At 41.5% G+C, this 15,857-nt stretch overlaps 1 protein-coding gene across 16 annotated transcripts in view; it reads right to left on the minus strand.

The window, feature by feature from the left end:
* The window catches only part of nrxn1a (neurexin 1a), a 57,725-nt gene that overhangs the window by 14,422 nt on the left and 27,446 nt on the right, over positions 1 to 15,857 (minus strand). For 9 of the 16 annotated variants that reach the window (XM_075457233.1, XM_075457227.1, XM_075457226.1 and 6 more), the window contains 9 exons: positions 14,869 to 15,016; positions 13,362 to 13,492; positions 12,329 to 12,581; positions 7,072 to 7,275; positions 5,950 to 5,976; positions 3,053 to 3,175; positions 2,304 to 2,685; positions 1,757 to 1,947; positions 838 to 1,011 (listed from right to left, as the gene is read on the minus strand). In XM_075457233.1, coding sequence (XP_075313348.1) covers positions 838 to 1,011; positions 1,757 to 1,947; positions 2,304 to 2,685; positions 3,053 to 3,175; positions 5,950 to 5,976; positions 7,072 to 7,275; positions 12,329 to 12,581; positions 13,362 to 13,492; positions 14,869 to 15,016 — 1,633 coding nt within the window. The remainder of the gene's footprint in view (positions 1 to 837; positions 1,012 to 1,756; positions 1,948 to 2,303; positions 2,686 to 3,052; positions 3,176 to 5,949; positions 5,977 to 7,071; positions 7,276 to 12,328; positions 12,582 to 13,361; positions 13,493 to 14,868; positions 15,017 to 15,857) is intronic. The other 7 variants (XM_075457235.1, XM_075457234.1, XM_075457232.1 and 4 more) reach the window with 1 other exon arrangement.

Below are 15,857 nucleotides of genomic sequence, written 5' to 3' on the forward strand. Positions count from 1 at the left end.
GCAGGTGGTGAGGCTAGATGAGTGGGGCAAGGACAAGAGAGGGGACTAAACATAAGAGAAAGAGTTATGTTTAAAGGTCTTCTTCTCAATACTCTGTCTTCAGCAGTCTGCCACCTTTCTCTCTCAGCCTCGTGCTAAAACCACACAGGAGGATGTTAAAGCGCTAAACTTAGTTCTCCTGCGTTGCACTTCTAACATGAGGCATGGAGGAAAGGGTGTGAAATGATTCACCAGTTGAGTATTGAAGTTTAGGTTTAGAGTCAGTAGGAGGGTTTAGAGAGCATGCAGCTAAGCAACCTGGGTGGTAGAGTGGTAGTCAACTGAAGTCAAGCAGCAGTAATGTGTCTAATGTGATGGAATCCCTATGGTGGCTGGGAGAGGATAAATCAACTCTGACCTTTGACTCTGGATCACTGGGATCCACACAACACTGGACACCACTGGGTAGTTTCAACACACTCACACACATTTCTGCACCCTTACACACACGTGTCTCACATGCTCACACAAATTGATATACCTTGCAAGTCAGCTTTCATCAATGTAACTTTTGTCAGCCAAACAAAAAAGCAAACAAGCAAATTAAGTTAGATGGTTAGTTAATGCACACAGATGTCTGTGAACTGTTGAACGAGTGGAAGGTAGAAAGAAAACACAATGTGCAGAAAGACTGAGGACAAGATGAAAAGACAGAGTAAGAAATTACATCTGACAGACTAAGAGCTGGGTTAGTGAGTTATGCTAACAACGGAGAGCATGAGTAAAATGAAAACTGAAAGAAAAAGCAGTTGGGACATGGGGGCCGAAACAGATCGACTGGTGTGTCTGCAACCTCACCTTCGCAACCTCTCTCAACTTGTCCCATGGTTGTCACGGTATCAGCCGAAAGGTCCGGGAGCCGACCATTTAAATCAACTGTTGCTAAGCAACCCTGAAATCCCTCACGGGAGTGGACCAGCTTAGGCAGTTCTCGGTACATCTCTTTGGAAACACCCCCGATGTACAGATCACCTGGTGAGTAGCAACACAAGGAAACACAGCTTAATGAACCAACAATTGATGCTATATTGATTGCTCTAATTGTGAAAAACATGTATTATTATTTCTTTAAATTCTTTAGCTCAATAGCAGCACAAAACCCAAATGCATTCTGTTTGCAGTGATATGGCACCAATGACTATTTGGCAGTGAATTGCTGGCAGTTTTACTTGATAAATTAGAAACAATTAATCGATTATGCATGCCGTTACCCATTAATTTTCCAACGGGAAATATGTTTAATTGCTTTTTTAATGAGAGCTACTCTATAAAATAGATACCATTCTCATGTCTGTATGGTAATGCGCAGCTACCGCCGGAGGACAGTTAACTTAGTTTAGTACAAAGAGTGGAATCAGGGAGACGCAGTAAGTTTGTAAATTTATCAAGAGGCAGCAAAAACCACCTTCAAGCTTCAGCAAATAGTCTGGCACATACCCCTCTCATGAAATAGAACATTTGTTTTGAGACTTTTTGTAGTGATTTAAAAAAAATAAAGTGTTTATTCATGAGTTTTAGACGGTCTGGTGTATTCTTATTTAGTCTTTTCCACATTTTTCCTTGAACCTACTAATCATTTCAGGACTAAGGAGTATTTGTCCACTCATCAAAATCAGCTTCCTAAGAAGCAAAAGTGCAGAATGAAGATATTGTGTACATAAACATAATTATATTTATTCAAATACATCATACTTGTCACTTAGTATCTTTTTCATACCCTTTAAATCAAGGTTTTTGGCACCCATCGTGGTCTGTGTGGTAACTTTGGTGTCAATCTTGACTGTGTGGAGATTGTTGGTATCCCGGGAAATGTGTACGTTATGCCAATGGTTATCATTAAGAGGACTGTTTGAGTTGCCCTTGATCAGGTGTGCTCCATTGCCCAGGTCAGATATGTAATGAAGATAGCTGCGGGAAGAATAAGAGAAAAGAACAGGAGGGTTAAACAAGTGGGTAGGGTGAAGGAAAATCATCTGTACTTGTGATGAAGAGCACAGGGTCAAACACCTTAGGACATTATTATCTGTCTTTTACAAGCTTGATTACAAAAAGAGCAGCTCAGCTTGTACATTTTCCCCAGAGTAAATCCCACTAAAGGTAGATAATTGAAAATGCACATTAATTTCTGCAGGACATTTTCCTCATGAACAAAGATCAACATATTCCTTCAGTAATTAATCATTTCTATGCATAGTCTTATATCTAATTTGAGGATACTGCACAGACTCATGAATGAGTCACAAACTCCTATTTGTCCAGCTCACCCTTTAACCAGTTCTACGACTATGAAGTCATTGCCGTCTCCCCTGTTGAAGAGAATTAGACCATCAGGGGATGTCGTCTTGAACTGCAAGAAGAGATGCATGGAGTAGTAGGCCTGCAGCGTGGGCAGTGTGATGAAACTGGAGCGGGAGCGGAAGGTGATGGGGTCTGCCACGATGCTCTTATAACCAATAACAGCGTTGAGCTCACAATAGTCGATGTCGCCATTCTTGCACAGGTCTATGTAGGGCATGCCATTTAGCGTCAAGCCCTGAAGATGACCAATGAAATTGGAGGGCACAGCAGGCATGTAGCGCTTCTCCGTCACGATACCCGTCTCCACATTGTGGAACTCCAGCTGGGTGTGGTCGCCCGCCATCTGACCTGGTGGTGGGGGTAAACTTCAGATGTGAGGGTGATGGACAGATGGGTTGTGGAACTGTTCCATGCCATTACTAACACTAATGCTAATGGATTTTTTTTTGACACGAGAGACACTTATACTAGTACTTGTGCAGTGGGAGTAAAGTAAAACAAAACATTAAGCAGAATGATTATTCTCACATAGTTACAGAAGTTCTCTAAAAAAGAAATAAAACCTTTGATTTAGATCTGTTCATGTAGAAAAAAACAATCAGTCAATCATACAGATAATTTTCACAAAGAATACGACACACACAACACATAAATTCAAGACTTGAACATGTAAGTTCATGGGAAAAAAAATATCAAGTTAGGCTGCTGCAGTTACCTTCAACAGGCTGCAGGTCGTCCACTGTAAGTTTGAGGCTTTTTCCACGCCGGACTACCCTCACCGTGTGCCACTCATTATCATTGAGGCCTGACCCAGCAAAGATGGTCTCTGGGCCTTTACCTACACATAGCCCAGAGCACCATTAACACAATGCACAGAGAGGTAGAAAGAGACAGAGTTGTAGAGAGACAGGAAAGGAGAACCAGAAGAAAAAAGAGAAGCAGAGAGCCAGGCAGGTTGAATTAAAAATTTCAGGACAGAAACTGAGAGAATGGAAGCCAGTAGCGGTAGGTAGGGAAAGGGACCATACATATCCTGGGAGACAAACACCTCTTTGTCACACTCAGACAGACAAGTCTATTGGCAGATATACCAGAGAGACAGATTATGAGACACAAACAGGAAGAAAGATAAATACAAATGAATGCTATGGGTTCTAAGATGGAAGCTGTGAGTCACAACAGGCCCACGCTGAGACGATCCATCTGTGGACAGATTACACGACTATGATGACCACCTACAACCCACACAAGCACACACTGCACATTCCCACCCTTTTGACCGCCCTGAAACCCTCCAACCTCCACACACGTACAAGTTTGTGTGCTCCAATAGTGGAGTTTCGATTCTACTTTGTCCACAAGAGCGCAATGCTGCAGTGAGCCTCGTGGTGGCACTAGACACACAGAAGAGCCTCAGAGTACTCTCCAAGGTGCTGATGTGCAGCAGAATGTAAGAGACTGCGATGTCCTCGCATGATGTCTCTCTCTCTGCCCATCTACCACCTCATATCTTTACATACTTGGCTGCACACATTTGACAGACTGACAGTGTCCCTTTGCTCTTACTCTTTACAAGTACCCCTCCAACCTTGAACACAACACCCACCACCTACCGACACACACGTACACATACTCTCTTTCTTCAAACTGCTTTTGGCTTGAGGAGTGTGACTGAGTCTGCTCATAGTGACCTATAGGTGGTAATGATGGTGGTGGTGGTGGTGGGCGGGGGTGAGAAGTAAACTGACCCAAGCACATTCTGCCTCAGAAAATGTCAAGCGTGTCTACATCAGTCATAGAGGCACACAGGCAGACACACACAGACACACAAACACATAGGTTCAAAAGTAAAGAAAGATGCTGTCGGCAAACTTAATTAAACAAATATGAGGGGTCAATCAAAATGGATATGGCAGCGCGAAATGCAAGGGTGTGCATTTGCAAAGCTAAAAGTGCATTAAGAGCGAACACGGGTTCCCCTGAGGAGACTCAGCTGTGCTCTGGGCATGAGCATCTCATCCTGTTACCATGGATCACTGCCTAGCACTGAGTAAGGGAGAGAATATGTGTATACATGTGTGAGTTCATGAGTTTGTCAATGTGTGTGTGTGTTGTTGCACATGTAACTGAATACTCAAAGAATGAGCAGACTGATGTGAGAGTGAGGCAGTGATCTGCTTCAACCTGGGAGCAGGGAGAGGCACAAACACAGACAAACATGCACCTATTTTGGGTCAGCATTTAAAGAGCATCCAGCACAGTGAGTTGAAGCTAATGGTGAGCTACTAGACAGTATGCACTCTGTCAGGTTAAACCAAATGGCAGAGAGGACAGAAACTCAAATAGTAAGATAAGAGAGGCTGTTTGCTGCAGTGGAAATACATTTCATATCAAGTAACATTAGCTACTGAGGATTTTAAGAGTATGACTAAAAGTGATTCATATTTCATTAGCTCCAAATAACAAATAGCTTTTCTGAAGGATAAGCCTCAAATTTCTGCAAAGCCAAGGTTTTTATTTGACTGCTGAGTAAACTATTTCCGTGCCGCCTTGCTGTTAAATAATTTTTTTCTTCCATTTTGAATATGATATGTATAATTTATTGTATGCACAGTGTGCCAGAAAAGTGGCTGCCTACTGAAATGTTCATTGAGACAACCGGTCTAAAATTGGCCAGCAGACATGCGGAATAGCAGCAGCGCTGTGTGGCTAGTAGGGTTTCTATGGCAACTGCAGTCGTCCATTTCACCACCTCTATGCCATCACAGAGTGTTTGCCTCTCTCTATCTCGCTCTCCTGCGCTCTCTGTGGTCGTGACAGAGAGGAACTCCACGTGATGGAATTAAACTTCATCAGGGATTTAGCTCCACACAGCAGGATGAACAGAAAACACACACATCACACGGGAATACACACAGGCTAGATGCAGACGGCCAATACAAATAATGCAGAGTGCACAGGCAAGCTAACGCAAAATGAAACACTAACCAAAAATCTCTCATGTACAGTCTAGAAAAGAGCAACGAGGAGGCAAATGTTGGGATGAAGGTGCGACAACAAGAAACATCGAGAGGGACAACACGTCTTTTGTCTCTGGTATGAAGGAGACATAATTAGCCTGCAGCTCTGGGTTGCATTTTTCCACCTGCTACCTCTCTTTGCCTCTTTAATTCAGCTCTTCCTTCTCCATACAACTAATTCCACTTGAACACCTCCCACTCACTTTCTATCCTTTTCCTCTTCTCCTTTTTTTCCTATCCCTTCCCTTCAACCCCCCTATCCTCTCGTCCATCTATCCTTTGCTAAAATGGCCGACCTGGAAAACCCTGGCCCTCAGCAAAAATCGCACCTCTCCTGCAGTGTAGCTGAACATGCAGACACTAACACGCATATGTACACCTCCCCTGCCCAACGCGCGCACACACACACACACTCACACACGTGTATCTACACACAGACACATGGTACAAAGATATGTTGAATAAGAGATTAGGATGAAATTAACTAACAGGATAAAGGTAGTAAAAAATAGTCAGACACATTAAAAGCACACACACATACTGAGGAGGAAGAGGGAGGGGGAGGAGTTAGGTGAGATGGAGGATCACTTACTGGCTGTACAGTTTATCCTGATACAGTCTGGAGGGAGAGCAGAGCAGAGGGTTAATGCTGCACATACAGACATACTCTCCACGCCCTGGGGACGCACACATCGACACACCCTGCACGTACTGTATTTATACAGACATGTGCACACACTGCTGAGAAAACACACACTTGCTTTTGTCACAGGTCCGTAAGACAGACTGTATGCTTTCTTACAACAGTGTGCAGCAAATAAAATTTCCTTGTGTTTGAATTTTAATCAATTTTGAATTTTTCTTTTTTTTTTTTCAATTCAAATATCTCAAGAATAAAAGTTTCTCACAACATGAGCATCGTGCTCATTGGCTGCTCTGATCTGGGCGACACTTTCAGCCACCAGTCGAAAACAGCAGGAGACTGAGATGGGTCATGTGATTCAGTTTGTCTAATGACACCGAACATGTCCCAGTGCTTTAGTCGCCCAAACAGAGCAAAAATCTCAGCAAATGCTTGGAAGATTTAAGCCCCTGCGTCACCCACGATGCCTCGGTGTGTCGTGTGGCGTCAACCACGGAGAGGACGTGGCTGCAGACAACCAGAGACCAACACATGCACCCCTCTATAAGGATGTGTGTTAGCTTGTGAATTTGTGTGAGACTGTGAAAGAGTGAGGCTGAAAATTAACAAAAAAGAGAGAAATTAACAATAAAAAGAGCAGTTGTTACATGTTAAGTGTACTGTTTGTGTGTACTTGTACATATTCTGTTTTTTGCATTGATTTTTGAAGACGTTGGGGATGCACAGGTCTGCTGGGAGTAAGCAGAGAATGCAGCTTGGGGCTTGACCCTCTGTTCAACACAAAAAATTGTGTGTGTGTGTGTGTATTCACAGATAAATTGTATATTAACCTTAAAAATGTTAAAAATTTGCCAAACGCAGTAACACCCTGTCTTGAATAATGCATATGGACTTTAAAAACAGCAGAATTATCTCGAAGTTCAAGTTGATTTAACAAGGAAGAAAAAATTATTAATCAACATTTAATGATATTTCTAGGCAAGAAATAGCCAAGAGGCCAGTATTAGCTGCATTCCCCTGACAGGTAATTATAATATGTTTTAGATACTGCAATTTTGTGCATGGGTGTACCTAGGTTGACAGTGAGTCGGACACGGCCCCCATCCAGCTCTAGACGAAGGGTGTCTGCGGAGTTACGGGACGTGGTTGCCATGAGAACGCCATAGGCCCGCTGGGAGCGAAAGCGTAACGAGACGTCCTCCGCCTCAGTGTGCATCGCCACAGGCAGCTGCACCTTCATAAACTTACTGCCATCGTAAGAGAGGATGGTTGCATCTGTACAAGAAGCACAGAGAGGGGCAGATAAGACAGGGATGACAGTGGAAAGGAGAATATGACAGACAGGCGGAGGAAGATGATGGAAGAAAAGGAGTTGGGTAGAGAAAAAAAAAAAGACACTTGAAATAAAGATGATTGGCAGGGAAAAAAACACATGAAGTGGGCGAGGACAAAAGCATTTCCACAATGGGTGAATCAGATTTAAGCAAGACAAAGTATTTACAGTTACACTCCCTTGTTCCCCCACCACGACATGTTGAGACTCAAAATCTGCTTCCTACAAAATGATGCCATCATTTTCCACCCCTAATTCATCATCACTCCCTCGCCTTAGAGAAGAGAGTGCAAAAATAGCCACAGCTGGTTGGCTGGCCCTGTTATCCAGTTAAATCAGAATGTATGGTGGAGAGTGTATTAGCCACTGTCGCTGACATCCAAGACCCTGGAGTCATAATGTAACAAGCTCAGGTGATCCCACTTTAATGTCTTTTGCATACTCATTTACATATTCATAATCTTCTCTTCCTGCAACCTGCTGTGGCCAATCCCAAACCGCTAAACTGTTTACCTCTGAGAACCCCATTTTTATTGGCCAATTACATACACAGCTAAACACACTCTCTATGCCGCTGTATCGTTATCTTTCCTCTCTTCCTTCTTTCCTTCCTCCTATATCTCTCCACACAATTCCTCTTTCGTTTTAGCTCACTATGTTTCTGTGGGAGACGGTTGAAGCCGAGGCAAAAACAAGAGAACAGGAAGGGAGGAAGGCGTCATGAATACAGATGAGCTGAGAAGGAGGGAAAAAGAGAGATAGTGTGTGCTTTTATGTGTGTGTGTGTGTGTGTGCTTGTCAGAATAAGTGAGTGAATTTAAGTGTGAACAGAGGAGGGTTTAGCAAAGTGAGAGCAAGGGGAGAGAAAATAAGGACAGAGCAGGAAAGAGAGACAGGAGGGGGGAGAGACAGCAAAGCTCTTGGCTAAAATGCAAATGAATCCTCATTAACTTGAGGAAAAAATAAGGTGGTTGGCCTGTTATATCACAGATAACATAACTAACAGCCACACATACACCCGCCTTGGCGCACACACATGCATGCATTTTTGATAAGGGAGACAGCTGACTACATTTTCCTCACCACAGCACCTAACTCACTACCAGGCGAACTGAGGATGGAGACTTGGTGTAAAGGAAGTATGCAGGCCTGTTTATGCCAGGAAATGAAAAAGAAAACGACAGCAGAATATAAACTGGCTGTCACAAATTGTTAGATGCCTGTAGCATGAACCAGATGGATCGTACCAACAGAATAAGTAAATGATGAGGCCAGTAATATTCGATATATACCATTAAAGGCATGTAACCATCTATATCTTTATCTCTATATGCTTTTTGTGTTATCCGTCTCTGGGACACGATGTTTCCTAAAGATCTAGTTGTTACAAATAAATTAACCTCACATAAAGTAATGTAAACAGAAAACTGAATCAAATCAGTATGTACAATGACAACCTGTTACCAACTGTACCAATTCTCATAGTTGCATTCTTGCAGAGCAGAGAAGCAGCTCTTTTAACTGTTAAGGAAGCATGCCTTTTGTTTTGCAACCTCATTTCAGGGACTGATAAAAAAAATCCCTGTAAAAAAGTACCCTGTAAGAAACAGAAATTATCCTTGACCTTTGTTTAATTTTAAGGGTATCACTAACAATTAAGGGTAGATAATTGTACCTTTATTGATCTTAAGTTTAGGTCAAACCAACATGTTCTCCTATTAAAACAAGCATGTGAGTTGTTTGTTCATACCCTTAAATAATGGCAGGAAAGAAAAGAAACTAATTTGAATGCCTCCACGTCACTCCCAAGTCTTTTGTATAACAAGCCAAAAAGTCCTCAAAAGACGGTGGTTGGATGGTGCAGCACTTTCAACCCTAAAGCTTTGTGTGACGCGAGATCGAGACCAACATAAGAGAATTGCTTTTTTCACTTCTGAGTTACATTCAGTCAATAACACTTTACTAAAACATTTTTTTTACAATAACATTACTTGGTTAAGCTTAGATCAGGGTCAGGTCGATCACGATCAGGTCTCTTTACTGTCACCCTCATGGACACCATGTTTACACTTCACAACAAATGTAGATCACATATTCTTTTAATGTAATCAGGGGGATGTGTCAACCTTCATGAACATATGACCTATGGGCATATTTTGGGAAGGTAAAGACATGAGCTAATATAGTTATTGGTAGGTGTGGGCTAACAAGTTAGCATGTTATTCTTGTCCCTATGTGGGTTTTCTCCTGGTACTTGGGCTTCCTCCTAAATCCAAAATAAGCAGGTAAGGTTAACTTTGACTGGTGACAAAGATGAAGGCTTACAAGGCTTCAAGGTGACATGAAGGCTGTTTTCAATGGATACATTTCTCTGCCAGAGGAAATTTTATAAAAGTGCAGACAAGAATGTCCAAAAATGTAATAATTTCCAAGCTACAGTGCCTGTATCCTACTAAGATAAAGCTGGAACAACCAAGTACATGCACTTTTTTGAGACCATTCACGCTTCTTAATTTCTTACTGTGGAATACGAAAATAGACCAGAGCATTCCTGGATTCAACCTCAGGCAAGTGCACAATTGGTCAAGCATATAAAGGCAGCATCGACATTAAATATTTGATCAAATCTGTGCAAAATGTTAAATTCAGCTCTTCACGTTAACCTTAAAATGGGAACCCAACACTAAAGCACTGACAGTGATGTCCAGATGCAGTATGTCATTTATGTCACTTCTGCATTCCTATCAGCAGCCCTTGAAAATATGTAGTTTTATTATGGACGCCCAGAGTAGGTTGATAGCAACTGTATTTAAAAGAAGAATATAGCCACCAAAATTAGGCCAATGTGGAAGTTCCTTACCATTTAGATTCGACAGGCATCGACCTCAAACCATCTCAGACTCCGATAGACTTTAATTCACAAAGTGTAAACTTAATCACGAGGTACTAAGTCAATCAATTCTGTCCATAAATAATTGTGGAGTCATTTACTAAATTCATGTCTGCTGATCAGTGTTTTGGTGTTACTAAAAACAAATAAAAATATTATCATTAAGTGGCTAACTTTGTTCATTCAAGTATCACTCTCCTACCCCATCTTATTGTCCAAACATGGTCATTTCCAGCTGACGTCATTATGACTAGATGTACATCTTGTACAGTATATTTACATAATAGTTTGTTTGGTCTGACTGTAAACATGAAAACATTGACGGAATAGCAAATCTTTATATTTCCTTTAAGATTATCTGATTTGGCACATTAGCAGCAGGGTTGTGTTTGGATGTGTTGACATATCAAAACGTGATATATTCGTAAATTTGCTGAATATTCTTCTCTCATACAGGACTTGTGACTTATCAAATCATTAAATAAGACAGGAGGAAACTTTAAAAGAGTTATAAATAAAAAAAAAACAATTGATCTCAGAGCTAAAGCGTGACGGCCATGTTCGTTCATTAAAGAGGAGAGAGGGGGAACAAAAGAGAGAGTGAGAGAATGAGGGAGGGAAAAAGGGATAGAGAAACCACAGGTAGAAGGCATAAACACGGCCAATCACTCTCTCCATCTGCTTCTCCATCTGTGCTTCCTTTAATCCACCGAACCACCAGTTAGTGACCCCTCAATGCACACAGAGAGGGATGAAGAAATATGTAGACATAACAGGAAGATGGAGCTAAGAAAAAGAAGAGAGTGCACTGCGGAGGTTTGTCCTTTGAAATAAAACATTTTCATATCAACACCTTTCAGAAGAGTGGTGAGCGCCTGTGTACGGTATATCTGCTGTTAGATGATGGTAAAATCATCACTTGAGACGCATCAGCAGTTGTGACACAAACAACATTTCTTCTCTTCTTCTTGTCTGACTCCATCTTGCTGCTTTCAACAGGCCTGTATCAGTCCCTTCGCCAATCTTTCCCACTTGTCATTTCTCTTTCGATATGAATTCATACCGTTTCTCATAACTCTCCCCCTCTGTCAGATTTTCTATTCCCATCTCCCATTCCTCCTCTTCTCCTCACCTGCTGTCATATGGCGGTTCCAGCTCAGTGAATCCACCCTCCTCTGTCAGAGCTTCTGCTCCCTGCTTTCTGCACAATTCCTCTCTCATCGATTCCCAGTCACTACATCTACAGCAGTCCATAGTCCTGTCTGCAGCTATGCTTCCTCCCGCCTCCTCTCTTTCACCTTTGTTCTTCCTCTTCATTCCCTGCCTGCATTTTACTACTCTGCCTGTGACACAGAAAATGTGTAATTTCAAATATAAAAAAGATGCAGCCAAAGATAGAGAACGAACGTTGCTATTCTTTTTGTTGCTGAGCACTTTTTTCTTGCCCTTATTTTCTGTCTCCACCTAACCAAATCTGTTCCCAACCTGTCGTCCTCTTTTCATTTTCAGCTTTCTATCTGCATCACAAGGGATGTAGTGGAAGGTAAACCTTCTTAAACTCAATTTCAGCTTTTAAAAAAAAAAATTTAATAAGACTTTAGACACATTTTTATCTACCATAAATTTTTATGAGGGTACCTTTTTAGCACATCAGAGCAAGTACCGTCATGCTGATGTAATCTGTTAGGATGGGGATTTTAGGGAGGAAAAGCACAACTCAAAGGTATAATGAATAAAAATGTTACTACCCAACATAAATGATGATCATAATATATTTCCAGTAGTTTAATGGGGTTATTTCTGACTTCAAGGCCCCCCACTTTCCACCCCACATCATCTGTCTTCTGTCACTCATCCCTTTGGCATTTCTCAGTGTTCTCAAAACAAAAAGCAAATGGCAAGCTGTCATTCTGACTGCATTTTATATCATGACGTTTTATGAATCATCACAAAATGCTGCTTACTCTTTTAAGTCAGCCCATTCATTGCTGTTTTGAGAATGAATCATTATAATTTCTGAATACAACAATGCAATCTGACAAAAGTCCAGTAAAAGCATTATTTCCGTCCTCTTCATCTCAAGCCTCCTATCCTGTTGTTCTCACCTCTCTCACAAGACCGTCCTAGGTAGCCCGTCCCAGAGCAGTCGCAGACGTAACGGTTCCAGCCCTCCCTGCAGATGCCATTGTGTTGGCAGGGGTTGGATAGGCACTGTTTGGGCGACTCTCTGGAGCACGAAGGCTTCACCCCCACTGCCCTCTGGGCCTCAGCTAGTCTTCGGATGTCTTTGCTTTGCCCGTCAACAAACAGGTCCCTGATGCAGCCCACATAACCGTAGTTCAACAAAGCCGTCCACACCTGAGGAAGAAGTCACCAGTGTTGAGTTGTGGTTACAAGGTATATCTGAAAAAGTTACATGTTTTTCAAACTTTCATATACCTCTTTAAAGATGTAATAAATAGGAGTGCTAGTTTAATCTAAAGGTATCTAAGATCTACAGAGATTTACTTTGTTATGATCCATCCATCCATTTTCTATATCCGCTTAATCCAACTCTCGGGTCACGGGGGGGGACTGGAGCCTATCCCAGCTGTCATTTGGCAAGAGGCGGGGTACACCCTGGATAGATCGCCAGTCCATCACACGGCCCCATAGAGACAAACAACAATCCATGCTCACATTCACTCCTAGGGTCAATTTAGAGTCACCAATCAACCTGACATGTATGTTTTTGGATGGTGGGAGGAAACTGGAGTACCCGGAGAGAACCCACGCGTACACGGGGAGAACATGTAAACTCCACACAGGAAGACCCCAGCTGGGATTTGAACCAGGAACCAAAACACTTAAAATACTTAAGAATTATTTTCTTCCTTGATTTATCTGACATAGAACGCCTGGTCCAAATGTAAATACGTAATATTCTATAATATCTATCTTAATGTAAGATAGGAAGGGCAGCAAATTCTGCTATTTGAATGGTTGGGATTATCAAATGTTCCACAGTTTTCTTCAAGAAAATTACTTAAAACTTTAACTGATGATCACAAACTGTTCTGTGTTAATTAAAGAAGCATCGAATTGCTGCAGCTGCAATCATTGTATAACATACTGCGTACACAACAGCGATCCACAGACCTCTGTAGGGAAGATGAGTCCAGCACGATCCTCAGGTAGCCCTCCGAGGTACAACGTGTCATCCAGGTCCAGAATCTCACTGTCTCCAGGGGCTGTGTATGCTGTTCTTACACTATTCACCGAGATAGTTCCTGAACACATCAAAACAACCACAGTAATCATTATGACCTTCAGCTGGAACATACTCATCACAATCATCAATGTCACAACCACTGCAACCATTATAACTACCATCATCATAATCCTTTCTCCCTTTTTCTGTGCTCCTCATCATCATCACCACACATCATTTTTATAATCAGAGGCAATTGAAATTTCAAAACTCCACAGACTGTTGTCATTAGGTAGTGCCTTTGAAACTGGAGTGGGCAGTCACCTTTTGGTATCGCTAGGCAAAAATTTGCAGCATATTGTAATTCCAGTGTTCTGAGAGGAAAGTACACTTCTGCACCTCTTCATGTCCGTTTTCTTGCTTTGGACAATGTAGCTTTGGACATATTGAGTGAGGTGGTAGTACAAAGAAAAGAACATAATATGACAAAAGGGTTAAAAAAAAGAGCCTTAACAGATGAGTAAGGTTTGAGTTTTGCGCTTAGACTTAGTTAGGTCCGGGCATCTGCGGCTGCACCCCTAAACGTTTCTTAATTGCCAAAATCTCGAAATGGTCTATGCAGGTAATTACTATGCAGGTAATTATTAGGATCTTGAAATTTGAAATGATGCAACTGTCTCTGATAAGTCCCAAAAGATCCAAACAATGCCCCTGGTTCTGCCATTGGCATTTCAAGAGTACATGAAGTTCTTGTGACTGCCATGCTAATAAGATGGAAGGGGGCTAGAACAGAGAGGGAAATCGGGGAAGAACGAGCTGCAGGAGAGAGACTTTTCACATTCTGCTCTTTGTTGCTCTCTTTTTTTTGTTACCTTTTCTAGATTTCTGCCCACTCCAGCTGGTTTAAAAGTGCTACATCCAATATTTTATATTTATTTTTTAAACAATAGTACAGTTACAGTAAACAAACAAGATACTCATTGAGAGTACTGGCAGCCTCTACTAAAGACATTTAGACTATAATTAACACAGACTTAGAACAGTAATTATACCAGGCTGTACCAACTACACAGTTGATGAAAATACTTTTGCAGTGTGCAACAAAGGATATTATAATAAATATTTCTATAAATCTAGTAACAGTATTTTTAACTGGCAGCATGTGCTTGAAGCAATTGTGTTCACACTTTTGAGAAATATAACCAACTATAACTGACAACCAAATGTTGGAATTATAGTCTCAATGATCAAACAATAAACACATAAATTAATTAATAGCCTACTTCTGTATCTAAATTGTATTAAGATGATCAATGCTAAATCTTTAAAATCGGATTCAGTCAACAAAGTTTTCATTAAATAGAGATAGACAAATTTGCTATAATGTTTCAATAAACCAAGTCATCATTCTCCACCTCAACCTTGTCGATACAGCTGGGAGAGCAGTGAGCGTACCTGAGCGTCCATCTCTTTGGAAGTCAACGTGGTACCATTCTCCGTCATTGACTTTTCTGTCGATGGCCTTTGTCTTGGTGGTTCCTGAGCCCATGTCCAGCAGCAGGTACAGGTGCCCATCCAGCATCTCAATGGCAAAAAAATCCACCTGTATGTTCAACACACACACAGCCTCAGTATTCTGTGAAATACAGGGTCAACGACTGCAAATAAGTATAGCTGCTGGTATGAGACTCTTTGTGCAGTGTTGTTCAGTTTAACTGGGGGTTTATTAACATTTAAACTGCCTGGCAAAAAAAGATATCACCACCTGCAATTTACTAAGCATTTAAGCATTTAAGCCCTCCATTGGAAGTTAACTGCAGTAATTGATATGTTTCAGCTGGCAACAAGTTATCTAACCTCAACTGAGAAGCATCTCATTCCTTAAATAACCATGTCAGGTGACACTTCCTGTGGTCAGGGAAAATATGTTTCTTTACTTCAAAAGGGTCAAATTATTGGTCTGCATCAATCAACAAAACAACCGAGGAGGTTGCTGAAACATAAATTGGGTTAAGAACTGTCCGATGCATTATTAAAACCTAGAAAGATTGTGGTAAACCTTTGTGGAAGAATTGTAGCTGGCTGTGGTTGTGGTCATGTGTGAGGTCATTTAAATGTTTCAACAATAGAACTCATAGCAATGTTTAATAGTGAATGCAAGAGCATTTCCATTGGTACATTGCAGGGAAGAAAATCAAGGTATTGGGACCAAACGGCTCTATAGCCTAAAGAAAACCCCTTAACATTGGAGCGATGGATAAAGGTCATGTGAACTGATGAGTTCAGATCAACTCCTGACGGAGAGTTGCATCCATCATGCCTATTGCCGTACCTGTGGGTGCAGCATTATGATCTGAGGTTGCTTCAATTCGTCTGGTGGAGGATGATTTAAAAGAGACCTAAAATGTCTTAGAAGAGAGCTATTTTAGGAATCCTTTAGGGGG

Source organism: Odontesthes bonariensis, chromosome 23, assembly GCF_027942865.1.
Source record: "Odontesthes bonariensis isolate fOdoBon6 chromosome 23, fOdoBon6.hap1, whole genome shotgun sequence".
Lineage (NCBI taxonomy): Eukaryota > Metazoa > Chordata > Actinopteri > Atheriniformes > Atherinopsidae > Odontesthes > Odontesthes bonariensis.